This window comes from Cynoglossus semilaevis, chromosome 17 (genome assembly GCF_000523025.1).
Source record: "Cynoglossus semilaevis isolate Cse_v1.0 chromosome 17, Cse_v1.0, whole genome shotgun sequence".
Taxonomy (NCBI): Eukaryota; Metazoa; Chordata; class Actinopteri; order Pleuronectiformes; family Cynoglossidae; genus Cynoglossus; species Cynoglossus semilaevis.
Genome location: NC_024323.1, coordinates 3,427,284 through 3,446,992, shown reverse-complemented (window position 1 = coordinate 3,446,992; position 19,709 = coordinate 3,427,284). Strand labels below are relative to the sequence as shown.

The 19,709-nt window shown below is 41.1% G+C and overlaps 4 protein-coding genes and 1 long non-coding RNA gene across 12 annotated transcripts in view; 3 read left to right on the top strand and 2 right to left on the bottom strand.

The window, feature by feature from the left end:
• The first annotated feature begins 110 nt into the window (after positions 1-110).
• Positions 111-4,895, top strand: btr02 (bloodthirsty-related gene family, member 2). The gene is made up of 7 exons (XM_008329389.3): positions 111-1,071; positions 2,484-2,756; positions 2,843-2,920; positions 3,002-3,244; positions 3,319-3,466; positions 3,545-3,571; positions 3,770-4,895. Exons 2-7 carry the CDS (start codon positions 2,487-2,489, stop codon positions 4,312-4,314), a joined length of 1,311 nt encoding a protein of 436 aa, XP_008327611.1. The 5' UTR covers positions 111-1,071; positions 2,484-2,486; the 3' UTR covers positions 4,315-4,895.
• cldnk (claudin k) lies at positions 4,724-7,096 on the top strand. Its single transcript, XM_008329388.3, has 2 exons — positions 4,724-5,002; positions 5,707-7,096. The coding sequence occupies exon 2, from the start codon at positions 5,868-5,870 to the stop codon at positions 6,513-6,515; it is 648 nt and encodes a 215-aa protein (XP_008327610.1). The 5' UTR covers positions 4,724-5,002; positions 5,707-5,867; the 3' UTR covers positions 6,516-7,096.
• Positions 7,097-8,279: 1,183 nt separating this feature from the next.
• On the top strand, positions 8,280-15,241 carry hgs (hepatocyte growth factor-regulated tyrosine kinase substrate). Of its 6 annotated transcripts, none has more exons than XM_017040787.2 (20): positions 8,280-8,521; positions 9,140-9,224; positions 9,350-9,425; positions 9,557-9,649; positions 10,127-10,250; positions 10,477-10,529; positions 10,660-10,728; positions 10,843-10,967; positions 11,278-11,389; positions 11,514-11,612; positions 11,691-11,786; positions 11,876-11,914; positions 12,178-12,342; positions 12,430-12,643; positions 12,729-12,901; positions 12,989-13,129; positions 13,212-13,395; positions 13,537-13,673; positions 13,766-13,933; positions 14,014-14,154. In XM_017040787.2, exons 1-20 carry the CDS (start codon positions 8,485-8,487, stop codon positions 14,119-14,121), a joined length of 2,298 nt encoding a protein of 765 aa, XP_016896276.1. In that variant the 5' UTR covers positions 8,280-8,484; the 3' UTR covers positions 14,122-14,154. The 6 variants fall into 6 exon arrangements, with proteins under 6 accessions (XP_016896276.1, XP_016896275.1, XP_016896278.1 ...); XM_017040786.2 differs by having other exon boundaries at positions 8,325-8,521; positions 10,133-10,250; positions 13,751-13,933; XM_017040789.2 differs by having other exon boundaries at positions 8,485-8,521; positions 11,305-11,389.
• Positions 15,002-17,195, bottom strand: LOC103392698 (methyltransferase-like 26 B). Its single transcript, XM_008329386.2, has 6 exons — positions 16,813-17,195; positions 16,490-16,652; positions 15,914-15,973; positions 15,756-15,823; positions 15,579-15,657; positions 15,002-15,506 (listed from the first exon to the last, which is right to left on the bottom strand). The coding sequence occupies exons 1-6, from the start codon at positions 17,010-17,012 to the stop codon at positions 15,459-15,461; spliced, it is 618 nt and encodes a 205-aa protein (XP_008327608.1). The 5' UTR covers positions 17,013-17,195; the 3' UTR covers positions 15,002-15,458.
• Positions 17,196-17,799: 604 nt separating this feature from the next.
• The window catches only part of LOC103392697 (uncharacterized), a 4,277-nt gene continuing 2,367 nt past the window's right edge, over positions 17,800-19,709 (bottom strand). The window contains exons 3-5 of one of the 3 annotated variants that reach the window (XR_003052488.1): positions 18,945-19,098; positions 18,644-18,841; positions 17,800-18,566 (exon numbers count right to left, since the gene is read on the bottom strand). This is a non-coding gene — a long non-coding RNA (uncharacterized LOC103392697). Of the gene's footprint in view, positions 18,567-18,643; positions 18,842-18,940; positions 19,099-19,709 lie in introns of all 3 variants that reach the window. The other 2 variants (XR_522945.3, XR_522944.3) reach the window with 2 other exon arrangements.

The following is a 19,709-nucleotide window of genomic DNA, read 5'->3' as shown; positions in this document are numbered from 1 at the left end:
CCACAGAGTGACGCAGTTTCACCAGTGTGAGAATCATCAATCAATGTTTTATTTTATTTTAAAATATCATATAACATACTGTGCGTACAGACGCTGTGATTAGTACTACCGTGTATAAATGTACTTTGTTGATCAATGACACATTTACATCTGTGGGAAACAATAGGGAAAATATTAAAAAACAAAACTACACACAAAAAAATCACCTACTGCAATACCTTTCAGATCTTTTTGCAAAACATTTTTAGCAGTTTTTTGTTTTCTCTTTGGTTATTTGTATTTTATCTAATTTGACTGATGTTTTAACGTAATTATTACGTTAAAACATAATCTGTTTATCTGTATTAACTATCATTATTCTGCTTCTCCTTACACCTTTCTCTCATTACAGCATTTATTTATGTAAGTGCAATTGTAAAACATCAGGGGTTTTGTAGGATTGTGGTCAAGTGTAATGACACCTACAGGTGAAAATAATTAATGTAATTATGCCGTGGCATATGTAGGCTGAAAGTAAGAGTCACAAAGATTTTTTTTACCACTGTTTTAAAACGATTTATTCTTCTGTGCTGACATTGAAGCTGAGCCAGAAACCTTTAGTCTCTTCTCTTGTAAGTGGACTCATCACCAACTGGATAAGAAAATGGAAACTTACACAACTTTATAGTTTGTGTTTACCTTTATATACGCTATCATTTCATAGGTGTAAAAAATGTTATCTGTAAAAGAATAAAGCATAATTACATGTGCAATAACAGTTACACATAAATGAAACGGCTGCTTTATTGTTTTTCTAAGAAACACTCTGTAAAAGTATAACATTCCTTCAACCCCCAACATTTCCTGAAGCCTCACTATGGGTTAGTTAAAATGTAGCTCAGATAACATTAAGGGTGGAGTTTCAGTAGGGAGTGCCATTGTTTCAGCCTGAGCCAGACAACACACACACACACACACACACTCACACACACCTGAGCGCACCTGTCGCCCAGTGCTGTCTTTACTTTACCTTGAAGCTGTACAGAATCAGTGCAGACCGTGGTGCTGTCTGGATACGATCAGCTGGATCAGGTACAGTAAGACCCCATACTTTTCTCTTGGTATATATTACATTTTTCACTGTGAGAAGTCGACCTTTGAACCATAGCAGGATGTGTTCACTGGAATGGACGACAATCAAATACTCCTGGTTCTCGGATTTAATGACAGGCAGCTTGAAGCATTCAGTAATTACAGTGTGTTTTTTAGTAGTAACCCAATGATGTAAGAAACATGCTGACAGCTGACCTGTCGAACGACATGTTTGTCATTCCTTAACAAAGCAGTTTCTGCTCTTAAAGAACCTTAAACAGAGCACTGACAGTGAAAATACTTTATTGTAGAAACCATTAAAGAGCCGGATGTTACTGTGGGCTCACTCACACCCAGCTTTAACGTTTGTTCAGTGGGAATAAAATCCTCATCCTCTTCTTTGTTTATCATTTTATGATATGAGTGGAATGTTGTCTTCAAGAACGTGACGTACATTCTTTTGTGAAGGCTAAGTGCTGCGAGTTGATGGTGAAACATATTGGGAGTTTGTACTTTGTTTAGTACATAAAGTATGCTTTTAACAAAATACTGTATAGTTCACAGTATTTTAAAATGTATTTAATCTTGAGTATTACTATGAAATTCAGTTCTACCTCATTAGGAAGAAGGGTAAAGTTTAGAGGTATGGTGATTATAGTGGTATCAATAAGTAGATATTAAAGCTAAGTCAAGAGGTTAATGCTACTAAATGGCATGGACATTCAACTGTTCTTTGATAGAAAGTCAGAGAATTTCAGAACGAGCTTCGTCGTCTTTGTGAATCCGGAGAAAACTGTTCGTTCAGGTGCTGAAATAGAAACTGTGGCACGGGAACAGAACGGAGTTGTATGTGAGGCTGGTGGTCCATCCATAGTCCCAGATGTTCAGAGATGACAGTGTAGTAGGTGGTGAGCGTAAGGAGCAGCTGGGGAAGTAGGACTAGAATCAACACTGATCAAACATGTGCTGGGAAATGATCCAAAAAAATGATCTGAAATGTCCAAAGGATGGAGTGATGCTGCTGCTACTGCTGCTGAGTTCTTGTTCATAATGTTCAGGTGGTCGACCGTAGTGTTGTCTGAATGACAGGAGGCTGAGTTGGAGGTGTCCTGATGAACAGGGTTATGGGAGTTGCCGAGATAAAGATCAAGTAAAATATGCAAATTGTGATGGTTTGGACATACGCAAAGAAGAGAAGAGATGAGGAAAAACATTGCTTCATTGTTGTAATAAATAAGGACATGAACAAATGATCCACTCTCATGACGTGACTTTTGAATGCAGCAACTGTCAGGTATTGAAGATCTGAATCAAAAGAAGAGTGTGTTGTTCTGTACCATTGTTGTCCCTAAAAACAAAACAAAAATCTTCCTATTACACTTTATCAAAAAAACTAAAATGATTTTCTCCAGGAAATGGCTTCGACCATCAGCCTCCTCCCCGAGAAGCACTTTTTGTGCTCACTGTGTCGAGACGTCTTCACCAATCCAGTGACCATACCATGTGGACACAGCTTCTGTCTGTCCTGTCTCTGCCACTACTGGTCCAGACACCAGTCCAAGTATTGTCCCCACTGTAGGAGAGTCTTTACGGACAAACCTGACCTCAGTGTGAACCGCATTCTGTCAGACATCTCAGAAAAATACAGGAATGCACGACCACAGAAATCACCTGATGAAGAAAAGGTACTTTGGTCATGTAGTGTCTGAAGTTTTTCATTGTCAAATGCAGTACATTGTGTGTATGGCGGTTTTAATGTTGCACATTTTAGGTCGTAGATGTCGACCAAATGATTCAAGAAAGGCTGCAGAAGATAGAAAGGTTAAAATATTCTCTGGAGCTTCAGAAGGTAAACCGTCATCCTTCAATTTGGTCTCTTTTAAAAATGTAAAGTTCTGCATTGATAACTGCGATGGTGTTGTTCAAACAGAGCTCTTACCTCAGAGAGGTGCGAGAGAGCCAGAAGGTGTTCTCTGCACTGGTGAACGCCATGGAGAAGAGTCACAAAGCTGTTGTCGCTGCGATTGAGGAGCGACAGAGAGAAGAGGAGACGAGAGTAGAAACTCTGGTTAAAGAGCTGGAACAGGAGATTCGGGACCTGAGGAAAGAGGCTGAGGACATTGTCGATCAGGTTCCTGACACTGATCAGAGTGATACGAAGCAGGTCACCCAGGTAGGTAACTCATCATGGATCAATACAGCAGCAGCCAGAGTGAGCCAAACAAATCTTTTCTTCATGTTCTGCAGAGCACCATTTCAACTGTTTCCATCTCTGACATGAAGGACTGGTCTAAGGTCACTGTGGAAACTGACCCTTGTATTGGGGTCACTAGGCGGGCACTGTCGGACATGTTGGATAAGATCAAAGTAGAAGTTAATAGGTTATCCAAATCTGGTGAGTAATCCATACGCAGTAAAAAATGATATTATTGGTGTCAAATCTTGTTTACGTATTTTTCTTCTTTCTCTATAGAACTGAAGAGAATAGAGAAATACACAGGTGAGTATTTGACATGACTTGCCATCACAATCTTCATGATAAACCTTGCGTTCAAATCAAATTGGGCACGCAGCTCGTACAGGCACACGAGGATTATCAGTTAACACAAAATGGAATTTATACTTTTTGGGCTGTAACACTCACAAAACACTGTTTAGTTTGGTGTTGTTTTAACTGTTTCCCACTCTTCCTTCCCAGTGGACGTCAATCTGAGTGCTAAGACAGCTCACCCCTTCCTCTCAGTCTCAGATGACAGGAAACAGGTGAGACACACAGACAAGCTTCAGGAGGTTCCAGATCACCCCAAGCGGTTTGACCGGGTGGCAAACGTGCTGGCCAAAGAAAGTTTTCAAAGTGGGCGGAGCTACTGGGAGGTGGAGGTCGGAGAGAAGACTGAGTGGAACCTTGGAGTCGTGAAACAGTCCATAAACAGGAAAGGCAAGTTCACCGTCTGTCCAGCCAATGGGTTCTGGATTTTAAGCCTAAAGACTGGAGGCCAGTATTTCGCCAACACCTCACCTGTCACTCTGGTGGCCCTCGAACAGAAGCCTAAGAAGGTGGGCATATATTTGGACTGCACAGAGGGCCGTGTGTCCTTCTACTGTACGGAATCGGGAGTCCACATTTACACCTTCACTGACACCTCCACAGACAAACTTCATCCATTCTTCAGTCCTGGTCGCCTGCATTGTGGCAAAAACGCCTCTCCCTTGATCATCTCTTCAAGTTTCTGTAGCATTTAAATTATAATGTTCTGTCTACAGTACAGCTGTGCACCATTGTGTATAAAATATATTTATTAAATTATTTGATCCCACAACGAACCACATTTTTTAAGTCTAAACTGTGAACAAGGGCTCTTCTAAGACCTGAAACGCTGAACTCGTAAACTTCAATAAAAGCCATCAACAGATTGAAAGGAGGAAAGAATAAAATAGAAGGCTCTCATAAATGAACGAGAAAGGCCACGCAGAAAAAAAGAGTCGAAAATGGGTTGCAGAGTTGGATGGATGTAAGGGGGTGCAGGGTTGGGACAGAGGTTGCAGAGAAGGGAGGGAGGGCACAGCCGAACAGCGGGGCATTGTGCTCGTACACCAGGCACTGGGAGTCACACTCAAACACGTTCACGCATTCACACAATAACACGGCCGTGCACACAAGCGCATGCTTCTGCCCACTGCCACACAGAATTGCGTTGGCATCTGGGAGGGCAGCCCCATCTCCAGTCCAGTCCTGGGTGTTGAAGTGGATCGAACCCTGTTTACTGCAGTGCAACTTACCTCCAAGACTGAAACGCTCTTGCTCTCCAGACTTCCTCTGGAATACACCTAAATCTCAGGGCCATCACTCACTCACCACTGACCTACATCAGTTAAGGACCAGTGGGATCAGCCTTCAGTCCGGAGGAGCAAGACCTTTAATTCATTTCAGGTAAAAAACAAAAACAAAACAACAACAACAAACAATGTTTTTATTTATTTTGAGCTCTTACATTTGTGTAATACAAGTGTGTTGTCAGTGGAGTGTCTAATTAATATTATTTTCACTTCCTCTTTTGTTGTTGCAGTGTATTTCTGAAATATTTGGAAAATGATCAGGCACAGACTTTTAAAATAAAAGTATTATATATATATATTACTCATCCTATTTATAGACCCTGTGAGGTTATTGTGTATTGTGTTTATTTCACTACTCGAAGAAGCACTTAATTTGGGACAATCTTGGACACGGAGGTATTAATTCACAGAACTGGTCCAGTGCAGAGACTGTGCGTCGTGATAAAAAGATGATACAGGTCATCTTTGCCCACTCTATGAGCGTTGATGAAAGCTGCTTGTGTTCAAAGTCTCCTCATGTTTTTCTGAGATAATCCACTCACCCTACAAGGCGTAGCTCAACACCCACAACTGTGTCAAAGAAGCCTATTCTCTGTGGTGCTTGTTGGAATCCACTAAACATGGGCCTCACAGTCTTTCTACAAATATTTATGATAAATATATGCCCCATTAGGCATCTCACATTTAGCTAATGCAATGCTTAGAATTGTTTAAAGACGCTTCAATTCTCTATCAGTGTATGCTTCCCAGCTTTTGTGTGCCGTCTTAACTGAGTTGAAATTCTCCTCTGTATTCCAGGACATCTGACCTAAAACAAGCAGAGCTCCCACCCCAGACGGATGATTTAGTTGTGGACGTTTTGCAGTACTGTAGACTTTAAAATCAACCAGAAGGACTAAACGTGAGCCATCTGCAACAGACAGATTCCGATCTTGAAGACAAACCCATCTAATTCAGACATGGCAACCACGGGCATGCAGTTGCTGGGACTGATTATGTCCCTCATAGGCTGGGTTGCTGGGGCGGTAGTCATCGCCCTCCCCCTGTGGAGGGTCACTGCCTTCATCGGTAACAACATAGTGACGGCTCAGATCATTTGGGAAGGCCTGTGGATGAATTGCATCGTGCAGAGTACAGGTCAGATCCAGTGTAAGGTGTACGACAGCTTGTTGGCCCTGCCCAGTGACATGCAGGCTGCCCGCGGCCTCACTGTCTTCTCCGTGCTGCTCTGTGGTCTGGCCCTGGCGCTGGGGGTCCTGGGCGTCAAGTGCACGAAGTGCGTCGGTGTCAACAGCCTCAAGGCCCGAATTGCTCGCATCTCTGGAGTCCTATTCGCCATCGCGGGGTTCCTCTACCTTGTGCCTGTCTGCTGGACCGCTCACTCCATCATCAGGGATTTCTATGATCCACATGTGGCAGCTCCACACAAGCGTGAGCTTGGCCCTGCTCTTTATATTGGCTGGGGTGCTTCAGCCTTGCTCCTGGTTGGGGGATCTCTGCTCTACGCTGGGTCCAGTCCCCCTGGCATCCCAGGTTCACCCACTTTCAGCAGTGGAGAGAGTAGTCCTCGCAGGGCTCCTGCCTCACAAGTCAAGGGTTATGTCTAAGCCCCGAAAAGGTCTGATTGCCCTCAAATCTCACCCAAAAATTCACCCCCAAACAATGACAAACCTGTTTTGTCCTCACGATTGGTTCTCATTGTAATGTTTTTATATGTGATGTTACTGTATTTGGTTTTGTTTTTGTTTTCTTTGAATATCCACTGAAGACTGCCTAGAGAGATTCAGTTATTCTATTATTTCATGCCTGATTTCCTCAAATAACATCTTTCTCTGTTTGTCAGTGTAAATTACAATAAAAAAGATCCCATTGTTGAAAACTCGTCACGAAGGAATGTCTCTGTGTCCACATTTTTACAGTCACACTGGTAGAAAAGCCACTCAAACCCATATGTGTCAGTGAGGAGCAGCATGTCGACTATATAAAGGCAAATCATTGTTTTTTTCCCCTCGTTTATGTAAATGCTAATATGTGTTCTGCTAAGAAGAACAATAGAACAATAGGGGTGTGTGTACATTTGCCTCATTCTCGCTCTCTCTCTTCTCTGTATGTGTCCCTCGTTAACCCTGTCTGTAACTTGGACCTAATATACAGTGTATTTGTAGCATTAAAATCCTGGTAATTAAAATCCCTGTCTGTCAGTCAAAAAGAATGACTTTGTTTTGATGAGAAAAGCTTCATGATAATGACGATGCTAATGAGTAGCATCTAATATATTATATAACACGTGTAACTACACTGCATGTGCGCAGATGGATCAGCCGCTGTTCTGTCCCCGTGTTCTAAACTGTGATGTGAGGCCTGTCTGAGACCAAGTGAAACATCATTAAAGTCCTACATGTTCAGTCATGTAATTTGGTACTCTGAATTTATCACCCACAAAGAATTCTTAAAATAACATTTTCTCTTGCAAAACACACAACAGCACGCAGTTGTGTTTTCCATAACCGTCTATACCACCAGAGTGCACAATGCCACTTTATAAGAAGCGACGGAATATTCACAAAGAGCATCAGTGTTCCAAGTGCCAGGTAGTGAGTCATTCATGACCTAAGCAGGCCTATACTAGCGTTGGTTAAATAATGCTGCAAATACTGCAGAACAATAAGTGCAGTTGAACAGGCAAGTTGGACAATGACACTGTTTTATTACATAATCAAGACCATCACAAGTAGTTTTGTAGTCAAAAAGTTTTTATACTCATTATAGAAAATACAAATGTATTGTATGTATAATTGTATTGCTCACTCAGTACTGCTGTCAAAGGAAGTAAAAGAACCAGTTCCTCCTGTCGTATACAGAAAGATAGGATGCTACGCTAACACATTCATCGTAGCAGCATTCTCTGGTTTGGATGGTTACTATTCAAACACACAAGGAAGATATGAAGGTTGTAAATTGTTGCAGGGATATGCGCCATTCTATTTGTCATGTAAAGGGCAGCAAGTTGTCAAACTGAATTTTATTTGTAAAAAACAAAACAAAAAAAAAAAACAGAAAACAAAAACCCAAACCACAGTTAAAACAAATCTTACACACAAATTAGACTCACAACAGTAAGTAAAATGTTTGGAGAGACACGATTATTCACTCCAATATAAAACTTGTTAAGGTTGAGACTTTGAACATCAAAGCTTGCATGAATCTGCTGAGGAAACAAAGCTTTTCACGTTAATAATAATATCATTATTATTGTTTATAGAATTCTATGACAGTTTTTTTTTTTTTTTTGCATTGTTACCATTTGTGGTCATGTTTAATTTTTTTTATTAAATACTCGTAGAACCGACAGGTGGCAATGATGCAAGCATTAGCAGGTTTGACAACCACTATTTACACCCATGAGAAAGAAACATTCCTACGCGTTTTTTTATTCTTGTGGCGGAAACGGGAAGTAGAAAGCCGGAAGTGTTGCTCAGCTGTGCTCTGTGGCGAACAGAGAAGCTAACAGGCTAACCTCAGCGGCGGAAAGCAAACAAGACTCTTCGACAGCGAGTTTGACACATTGAGGAAAAAATGGGAAAAGGCGGTGGAACATTTGAGCGACTTCTCGGTAAGTTGCCCCCACAGTCATCCATGTCAAATGCTTATTATCCATCTATCAGTGAAATTGCGATGTCTTAAAGGCTATTGTTTTGACCGAAGCACGGGCTGTGGCTCTCGGGCCAGGCTAATTTTAGCCTGCTAACTATTTCAGTATTATTGTTTATATTGCTGTGAAGTTAAAGCTCCGCGATGAAGGGGTTGCGCTTTTAGGCGACCTATATCGTTATTTGTGTTCTTTAAACCCGGGAGAACCATTTTATTTCGGTGTTCTTTTGTTACATTGGCCATGGACGACACGGTTTTGTCAATTCACTTCAGATGACTTCATATCCGCTGGACCTCTTAACATCGAAACATTTGTTAATTGTTTACAAAGTCTATGTAATATTATTGTATACCTCGTGAAATCACTCGGTCGTTGACTGCAACTGTACAAACATGAATGCATATGTACTTCGAAACAATATTTTCAGTCTCGTTTAAGTATTCGTGTGTGCTTCAAGTCCATAACATGTTGATAAAGTAGGTGTAAAACTTAAACTATTGCACGACCTTGCACTAACATTTAAATTAATGAAGCATGAACTCCTTCATTAATGTTGTCGCCTGTCTGCTCTCATTCTAGATAAAGCTACCAGTCAGCTGCTGCTGGAGACTGACTGGGAATCCATTCTGCAGATCTGTGATCTCATTCGACAAGGCGACACACAGTGAGTGATTATATATATATATATATATATATATTTTTATGTCAAACACAATAACATATTGTGTATGCGTCTAATGGATACATGTTATTGAGAGAAAAAAAAACAACATTTTTGTGTCATCACAGAGCTAAATATGCTATTGGAGCCATTAAGAAAAAGCTGAATGACAAAAATCCCCATGTGGCCCTGTATGGACTGGAGGTAAGACACTAAACTAAAATAAATAAAATGGAACCCCACTGTAGAGTCCATATTTTGTGGAGGTTTGCCACAATTACATACTGTATAATACCTATTGTGTTTGGTGCTCTAATTTTTGGTCTTTCAACCAGGTCCTTGAGTCAGTAGTGAAGAACTGTGGCCAGACGGTCCATGATGAGGTGGCAAGTAAACAAACCATGGAGGAACTGAAGGATCTGTTCAAGGTTATTTATGTCATCTGAGTCACATTAATTTCTTGCCGCAATAAATGAATCATTTGATTGCAATGATTGATGAATTGATTGACAAGTAAACACATTTTATTAACTTTTCAAAGCTGTAAAATGTTGTATGTGCTTCTAAGCTGTCAGAATCAGATTCTTTAATTTGTATTCTGAGCTCCTTATCATCTGAAAACATTCTCTCTTAACCTTAACCTGCTGTCAGGCAGCTGGGATGACAGCAAAAACAGTTTTATTTGATTGGTTTCTGGATGTACCATGTGACATAAGCTCCTGTTCCCTATTATGATTTAGATTCTTGGTGATGTCACTGGCATGTGACGAGGAAAAAAAAAAACTTATCATCGGACTGTTTGTCATCAGCTACTGTGTATTTGAAATCAGTGTGCTTGGTCATTCTGTCAAAACTGATCAAAAACAAAAGATTTATTGGGATTATTTGGTTGTTTTTACCGATAGAAACAGACGGAACCAAATGTCAGAAACAAGATTCTGTACTTGATCCAGGCCTGGGCCCATGCTTTCCGCAACGAACCCAAGTACAAAGTGGTTCAGGATACTTACCAGATTATGAAAGTTGAAGGTAACGTGTAATTGCTGATGTTTTTTTTTTTTCTTGTTGTCAGTCAAACAGATTAGAGTGTAAACATTCAATATAATCAATCAGCTGAATGGTTTCCTGTCCTGTCATAGCAACACCAAAAATAATATAGTATTGTTGTATTTGTAAGAAATTACATCAGAAACTTTCTACAAAACTGCTAGATTTAAAGTTTAAATGTTAAAATGTTTGTTTGTTTTTCATACAGGTCATGTTTTTCCAGAGTTTAAGGAAAGTGATGCAATGTTTGCAGCAGAAAGAGTGAGTGTTCTCTGTGAGAAATATATCATTTTACACCAAGTAAAAGTAAATGTTGTACTTCACCTATACTTGGTCCCTGTATCCTTCGTTGCTTTTCATTTATCAGTAATATTTGCTGTTTGTGGTGTAGGCCCCAGACTGGGTTGATGCAGAGGAATGTCACCGGTGCAGAGTCCAGTTTGGAGTTATGACAAGAAAGGTAGGCCAGTCCTCCTTGTAACTGGGACACGGGCAAGATTCATATGTCTGTTTTATTCCGCTGTGTGGTTAGTTCAGAAAAGTTGACCTCTGTTTATGTTGTGTGCCTTCCTAGCACCACTGTCGTGCCTGTGGCCAGATTTTCTGTGGGAAGTGTTCGTCGAAATACTCCACCATTCCAAAGTTCGGCATTGAGAAGGAAGTGCGTGTGTGTGAGCCTTGCTTTGAGCTGCTAAACAAGTGAGTCCTGTGATAACAGTCATTTGTGGTAATGTCACTTCATTTGTCTCCAGAAGAGAAGGAAGTGCTTGAACGGTTAAAGACTCTTGGTAATGTTTAGCCAAAAGGCTGACAATATTAACACTATTCATTTTAGCTCATATGTGTGAACTCTGTAGTTTTAATAAAATGTCACTGACTTCTAATCATTGTCAATAGTTGATTCATTGTTTTGTCCCAGATTTGTGGAGAGTTTCTACCTCTCTGGGGTAGAATGTTCTCCTTTTATTTACCAGGTCATTTGTCCTCCCTTGTCCCCTTTCCTCACCAGCCACCCCTCCCTCTCTCCTCCTCTTAGGAAGGCTGAAGGAAAAGCTCCAACTACAACTTCTTCTGAACTTCCTCCTGAGTATCTCACCAGCCCATTGTCTCAACAGTCACAGGTGACTGTCTTTCTGTCTGTAATCAACACTCTTCATGGACAAGTGTCCTCCTCTTAGCTTCACCTGTCAACAGTTTCTAGACTCTTAATCATGTGTTCTTGTCACTATGCTGCTTTTTCACTAGATGCCTCCTAAGAGAGATGAAGCTGCGCTGCAGGAGGAGGAGGAGCTGCAGTTGGCCATCGCCCTGTCCCAGAGTGAGGCGGAGGAAAAGGAGAGGATGGTGGGTCACACACCTGAGAAGTTTTTACTCTTTTATAGTGTTGACAAAAATGACAAATGTTTACGTTTGTTTTCACAGAGACACAAGAACTCTTACCCTGTGTATCCTAAAACGGATCCCACCCCAGTGACCTCCTCAGCACCACCAGTCAGCACACTCTACACATCCCCTGTGGTAAAACTCGTCTGAATTAAATATTTCAAACCCTGAGAGTTGGGTGATTTCATTTCAAATTTAAATATTTTCTCATTTTTGTACTCCAGAACTCTTCTGCTCCTTCAGCTGAAGATGTGGACCCTGAGGTATGGATGACATTTTTGTTTAAACCTGTATTAAAATAAAATTTTGGTCTTTTGACTTGCTTTGTTTTTTAAACATATCTTCATTTATAGAATTATGAATATATAAAAACAACACTTACAAAATGTCATGTCTTTCTTGCCCCGTTTTCTTACCAACTGATTTCTCCGTTTGATTTGTTTTAATCAAGATTTCAACCTTATGTTCCTCAATAAATTGAGAATATGAATGGTAACTGATAATGTCTGTGTCAACACAATTGCAGTTGGCTCGTTACCTGAACAGAACATACTGGGAGAAAAAACAGGAAGAAGCTCGTAAAAGTCCGACTCCTTCAGCCCCTGCGCCGGTGCCACTGTCTGAACCTCTCCCCTCCATCAGTCAGCCTGTAGAGACTCACATGCCTGGACAACCAGTCAGCATAGTGGAGGTATGTTGAAATTGATAGATGGAAAAAAATATTATAGTATGATAGAAAAACAAAAAATGATGCCCTGCTTCTTGTCTCTGCCTTTAGCAACAGTATCAGAACGGTGAGTCCGAGGAGAACCACGAGCAGTTTCTGAAAGCGCTGCAGAACTCGGTGACCACCTTCCTGAACCGCATGAAAAGCAACCATATGCGTGGACGCAGTATCACCAATGACAGCGCCGTGCTCTCGCTCTTCCAGTCCATCAACAACATGCACCCACAGCTGCTGGACATCCTCAACCAGCTGGACGAGAAAAGATGTGAGTGCCACACTAGCTTTTCTGGACTGGGTGTGAGTCTTCCATTCTCATTCTTTCCCTGACCGCTGAACTGTGCCGTCGACAGTGTACTATGAGGGGCTGCAGGACAAGCTGGCCCAGGTCCGTGATGCACGAGCAGCTCTCAACGCTCTTCGTGATGAGCACAGAGAGAAGCTGCGCCGAGCAGCGGAGGAGGCAGAGAGGCAGAGGCAGATCCAGCTGGCACAGAAGTTGGAGATCATGAGGCAGAAAAAACAGGTGAAAAATGATCATCTGCAGGAATCAAGTGTCCAAATAATACATTATCACGAACCTTCCTGAAATTTTTTTGTAACTGAATCACAGGAGTACCTGGAGATGCAAAGACAGTTGGCCATTCAGCGCCTCCAGGAGCAGGAGAAGGAGAGGCAGATGCGTCTGGAGCAGCAGAAACACACCATCCAGATGAGGGCCCAGATGCCTGCTTTCTCTCTGCCCTATGCCCAGGTACAAACTGTCCACTGATCTACGATCACAGATTTAAGCTCTTCATCATCATCTTAAAATACCTGCCCCTGCTCTTCCATAGATGCAGTCCCTTCCCCCGAATGTGGCAGGAGGAGTGGTGTATCAGCCTGGTGCACCGCCCAGTTACCCAGGAACCTTTAGCCCTGCTGGTTCAGTGGAAGGCTCGCCTATGCATAATATCTACATGAACCAACCTGGACAGGCTGCACCAGCACAGTACCAGGCCATGCCAGGAACAGCCACAGGTGAGCAATGATAAATGTGGAGAAGGAACTTATTCTTGACAGTTCTTTAGAAAAAAAAATGCTCAAATTGTTAAGATTCACACTTATCTTAAGTTTTTATTTCCTTTATTCAAATGTGTTCTTGTGATTATCATCTCTCAGATCCAAACATGGTCAGTGCCTACATGTACCCACCTGCGGGTGTAAACGGGCAGCCTGCCCCTCCACCTGGTCAGGCTCCACCGACTACAAGTCCCCCCTACTCCACCTATCAACCCACACCCACACAAGGCTACCAGGTCAGACTGAGTAGAATATTTACTTTAAATGTTGTTTGTTTGACTTATAAAGATTGAAACCATTGACATCTCTGCAGAATGTTGTGTCACAGGCCCAGAGTCTGCCTCCCATGTCACAGGCTGCTCCAACCAATGGTATGGCTTATATGGGCTACCAGCCGTACAGCATGCAGAACATGATTTCAGCGTTACCAGGTCAGGACCCCAATATGCCGCCACAACAGCAGTACATGCAGGGCCAGCAGCCCATGTACCAGCAGGTTGGTGTTTTCAAGAATTCTCTCAAGTTTAAACTGCATCTAGTTTATTTCTGTTTATTAAACTTGCCTTTTCTTGCCAGGTGGCTCCCCCTGGTGGTCCGCAGCAGCAACAGCAGCAGCCTGTGCAGCAGCAGACGCCTCAGGCTGTGCAGGGAAGCACAGAGGCGCAGCTCATTTCCTTTGATTGAAAACCCACACGCTGCAGTGACACACTACACCCTCCTCAGTCTCCTCTGCTTCTCTGGACTCTGATGCTCCCCCGCTGGAAACACACACACACCAACATCTCCCTCATTCCATCCCAGCTGTGATGTTGTGGCAATGTGAAATCTTGTGATGATGATGCAGAACTTTTGCTCTTTTTTGTTCTTTTTGCCCACTCGTGTGGGGAAGCTGCAGGAAAGAGCACCATAACCCACACCCTCCCTCTCCCCCTCTCTACCTGACGTGTATGTAGTACTCCCTTAATAAATGAGTAACTGAACCACAGGAATAAATAGTCAGTGATATTAAAAACAAATTATGAAAATCTGTTATTAATTAAGGAAAAATAAAGACGTAAACATCCTTTGTCTCATATTTTTCTAGAAAATGTTTGCATGTTAATCTTTAGTTCCGTGGTGGAAAAGAAGTTGTTGAACGTTGTAGGTTAAGAAGTGATTCAAAGACCGTTACGTGCCATTATCAAAGGTAAATGTGTAAATAAGGGTGAAGTTGTTGCAGAGAAAGCACAGTCAGAGCCCTGGGACACCAGGCACTAACTTTCAGTCAAGTTGCTGTAATTATCAGCTCCACACAGACAAAAATCATCTCGTCTTCTGGTGTTTATTTAATGTTTACTGCACCCAGCATTTTGTTTTCCTTTTACAGACTGTTGGGTGAGCAGAAACTTCCGTGGACAATGTTTTAATCTTTATGGAAAATCATTTAACCAAACTAAATAAAATAATGAAATATTACAACCTAAATCACTGTGGCAAGGTTCCTGCACCATTCTGTTACCTAACGTTAACTGCCATCAAAACGTGAGACACGAGATGAACTGTCCTGTGTTTGTACCTCGTCTCAGCTGAGGTTCTATAGTCAGTGCAGTTCAGACTGACTTTTTTTTTTCACCAGTTCTTGGCTTTTCAATTATGTGGAAATGACTGCAAGAGGAACAGAATCTGTTGCATGTATGTATCACACAGCAAACCAGTGATTTTCTGTAACCGGTCAGCTACCATCTGTGAACTTCTTAATTCCATCAGTCTGATCTGTCTGACAGTAATTTTAAAATTATATTTAATAAATATCTGGTTCTCACTGTCCACGTGTGTCTGTATCTTTAATGTTGATTGTTTTGTATATAATGAATATTAAGACAACACAGAAAAGCTTGTTATATTTGAATACAATGAAAACTAACATAATTCTACACTGTATAAATACATCCTCAGTTTGTTCGTTTTTTGTGGGCATTTATTTTTAAATCAAACATTTAAACAATAATACACAAAAAAGTGAAATTCTCCATAGTGTGAACTTATAATTTTCTGAAGATGAGGCATTTGTAATACTCTTCCATCTCAACCTGGAATAAAAACAGAGTTGTGAAATTGTTCCATCACTTGCTTAAAAAAACAAAAAACTGTTCATTCCTTACCATTCTTTCCAGACGCATCCCATTTTCATAAGCCAGTTGTCTCAGAACGTCAATGTCCGGAAGACCCCACTCTGGATTTCTGAAAGACAAAATAAAACCCAAGAACTGGGTGTAATATTGAAGGAGAAAAGACAATCAAACTTCTTTGTATTGAAGGAAAACTGATTACACACTCACTTTCTTCGAAGTTCTGCATCAAGGTTTTCATTACAGCTGGGTGTAATGGTGCCATTAATTGCATACATCTGAAACATAAATGTTAAGTCAAAAAGGATTTTTATTAATTTATTTTTTTTAAAAACAATTCATATTAAACTCAAAACTACAACACAAACCCCATATGTTATCAGAAGGCCATTCTGTTTGAGAACCTGGCCTGCTCCTTTGAAAGCACCCTAAGAAAAATAACCAAACACAATTGTAACAATAGGGTACAAGTTAAATATTTAGTAACATTTGCTACTTGAAGGACTGGTGGTAAAAGCTAAATGAGAAACAATAACTACAGTAGATATGTATGAGCCCAAAGAAGAAGGAAATAAAGCAAGAAAATAGCCAAAGGTTGACTTTATCACTGATATAAAGGTGGTTAAATTAAAGTCAAAAAGTAGTAGGTGAACAGTTGATCAAAACAAAGGTTTGATGTCATAACAAATTAGTCCAAATATGTTAGCCAAAATATTGACAGGAAAAACAAAATTGAAATTTTTAATATAAAAAAAGCCCTTCCTTTTTAGTGTGGCATTAGGTTAAAAGACTTCTTTGTCAAATTGCCTTAATTGTAGGATATTAAGTATAACTTCCAGAAAGAAATATTGGACAATGTCAATGCAAAGTGCTTGGATTAGCCCCCGGGCCAGGTTTTGGACCAACTATTCCATCAGCTGACTTGCTATAATGATCAGACCTACCTGAGCGGTTTTAAAGGAGCTATACTGCAGTAAGTTGATGGCAACAATGACATCACAAGAGTCACTGGTCACTCCTGTCCATTTCTCCAATGGCTCACTGGCATCCAGGTGTACTGGCTGCAGTATTGTCTTTGCATGGGTTGCAGTGATACATGCTTTGATACTGTAACAAAGTCATGTTGAATGTGGTTTAAAAATTAGCAGCACCCACACAGACCAAAGAATTTGGCATAATTTTGAATCACATGCATTAGCAATAATTTTAATCACCACATTACTGAATGTGTCAGATATTATTGGTGGAGCTTGGTCCAGACACAAACCTGTTCAAAGCCTCGTCTTTAATATCCGACGGCTGCCAGGTAACAAATGGCATCTTCTGGGCAAATCGCATGACGTGCTGCCCCGTCCCTGACCCCAGCTCTAAGGCCAACAGCTGCCTGTGGGACTGGTCCTCCAAGACATCTTCGAGCACTGAACACAAACCCTCCCAGTTCCTTTCTGCTTGAGAAGACAGCAGCATGGCCTAAAAAATAAAGTTGTAACATTTAAACACAGCTCAGGCTGCGTAGGCTGGACGACTGCCGCAGCAGATGGCTGCTAAGATTAGGAAGGTTAAGAGGTTTACCAGTACGTTAGGAGTGTGACTGGCACAGGGACATCAATACACATGCTCCATTATCCAACTTCCCTCCGAATACCATCCTGCCTGGGGACAGAGGGAAGGTTAAAAATAAAGTTGTAACATTTAAACACAGCTCAGGCTGCGTAGGCTGGACGACTGCCGCAGCAGATGGCTGCTAAGATTAGGAAGGTTAAGAGGTTTACCAGTACGTTAGGAGTGTGACTGGCACAGGGACATCAATACACATGCTCCATTATCCAACTTCCCTCCGAATACCATCCTGCCTGGGGACAGAGGGAAGGTTGACCAATCCAAGCAGGTGTTCAACACTACTGCCATCATCTGGCTGTAGTTTGTAGGATCCATTGTTGGTCTTGCCAAAGATCAACCAAGTTTGCCAGGTTTTCTTCTGCTCTGTGAACCAGTCTGCCCAGTAACTTCGCTCCAATGTATCCATGTTTTGATCCTCAAAATAATAAACACCCAAAGTCTTTCTACCTGCCGAGCAATGATGTCTTTAACAGTTAAAAGTTATTTTACTACATTAAGTTCTTAACTTAGCCATCTTTGCAGTGGGGCCAGTACGGGGCTGTGGACTGCAGCACAACATTGTCTTTTTTGAATTCCTTGGACTTAAGCATTGGAGCAAGGGGAGGAGGGAGAAAAAAAAAAAGACAACATGCAATCATGTTAAATTTTATGTAGTTTATTTAAATTTTTCAAAGAAAAGACAAAGTAAATATTAAAAATAAATAAATAAAAAGGAATGAGGTCCCGGCCAAACAGAAAATAAAAAGGAAGCTACCAGGCCAGCCAAGCAGTTGGCCGTCGTCCCAGAGATTCCTTCTACCTAAAAACTTACAATAAGCCTAAACTAAAGAAAATAAGAGCCGAAAACAGGACTACCGTGGACCACCACCCCAAACTAAAACAACAAACAAGGCAACCGTGAACTGAATCAGCATGAGTTCTCATGATTAATCCTTGATCTGACCAAAAATCCACTGATTAATAAACTACAAACACTTGATCATAAACAGGTCACAAAAGCAGAGGGATCCATGTCTGCTTTTGGAAACTGCGCTTAGAGTACAGCACTCAGTAAGAGTTCATGACTGGATTTAAGCCCCAAGAAAAAATCAGATTAGAATAGGTTAGAAGGAGTTAGGAAGTGTTAGGTTAGGAAATGTTAAGTTAGTAGTGAGTGAAGTAAAAGGAATCCAGATCATTAAACTCTTAAACTGACTGACTGTAAACTAAAGCAACATGGGATCAAGCATGTAGTTTAAGTCATCACTGAACAGAGGCCAGATCGTAGAATATCTATGAAACATCATGCTGATTGTAAACGGTCAAGCCTTATTAAAAAAAACAAACAAACAAAAATAAAAAACAGCCAAGCAGGGATCTGTCTCCTCAGCTGTGGTGGGCCAGGGTCCTTGGGGGGCATATCTAAACATAAATGAGTCAAGTAAGTTTTCTACATGACAGCAAACTGGTCACAACAGGGAATATAATTTAGTACAAACCTCAAGACAACCAGTAAGTAGCAGCCAGGTTTGAAATATCTTGACTGTAGCCATGACGTGACTAGGACGCAGCTTCTTCAGTCTCAGGTCTGTTGCATCCTGACTTCTTAAATGGAGCTCTTGATGGAGGAGTCTGCTTCTGCCGTTCATGTTGGTCATCCTGTACATGTGTTTGGATGACAAGGTCCAGTCCAACAGCTGCCAATAGGACAAGAGTGAGGAGGAGGAAGAAAAGAGGCACGCCAAAGGGGCGGGGCTGGAGTGAGATGTGACAGAACACCATCATTGAGGACTTACTTACATTTAGCTGACTTCAGCTCACTGGGGTCCAGTCCCAGGACATTTTTGAACTTGGTCTGCTGTGTGAATGGGAACCAGAAACACCACTGCCCTGAGAGGTGTAATCCGATGTGGACTCTGCATACATCTTCAGTGTTAGTGAGGGGGCTCCTACCCTGACAACAAAACAGCAAATGAGTTACAGTGACAATGAGAGAAAATGGATAACCTAGAAGTAAGAAGTTTAAGTAGAAGATTTGAATAATTATTCTGGGTTCTCAGAAAAATAAGAACATTGAAATTCCGTGCACAATATTAATAATGTCGATGTCAATTTTGTCTCTTATTCTGGGTTCTCAGAAAAATAAGAATATTGGATTCTTGTGGAATTTTAGAATAAAATAATTTAAAAGTTGAACAAAATGGCAGATCTTGTCACTACAGTTTAAAAGAGTAAATATTAACCTAATCTCTATCAAATCTAGGGTTGTCTTCTTGCCAAGTATATTTTCTATTAAAGAACCTAAACGCGCAATCTAACCTGTAAGCCTAACCAGATAACCATATATTTATAAATTTGACAACTTGGCCCTATGTGACTCCACTAAAACGACTCGTTTCGGCAGAGGATAATATTCTTCTGCTGGGAGGCCTCCCACACGTCGGGCTACATACCACAGAAGGGTACATCATTCTTTACTAGGAAATTAACTTGGCAGAGAGACAAGCCAGACCTGACAGTCTAAACTGTAACTGACATTAAAGACAATTTAGTCTTAAATTATGT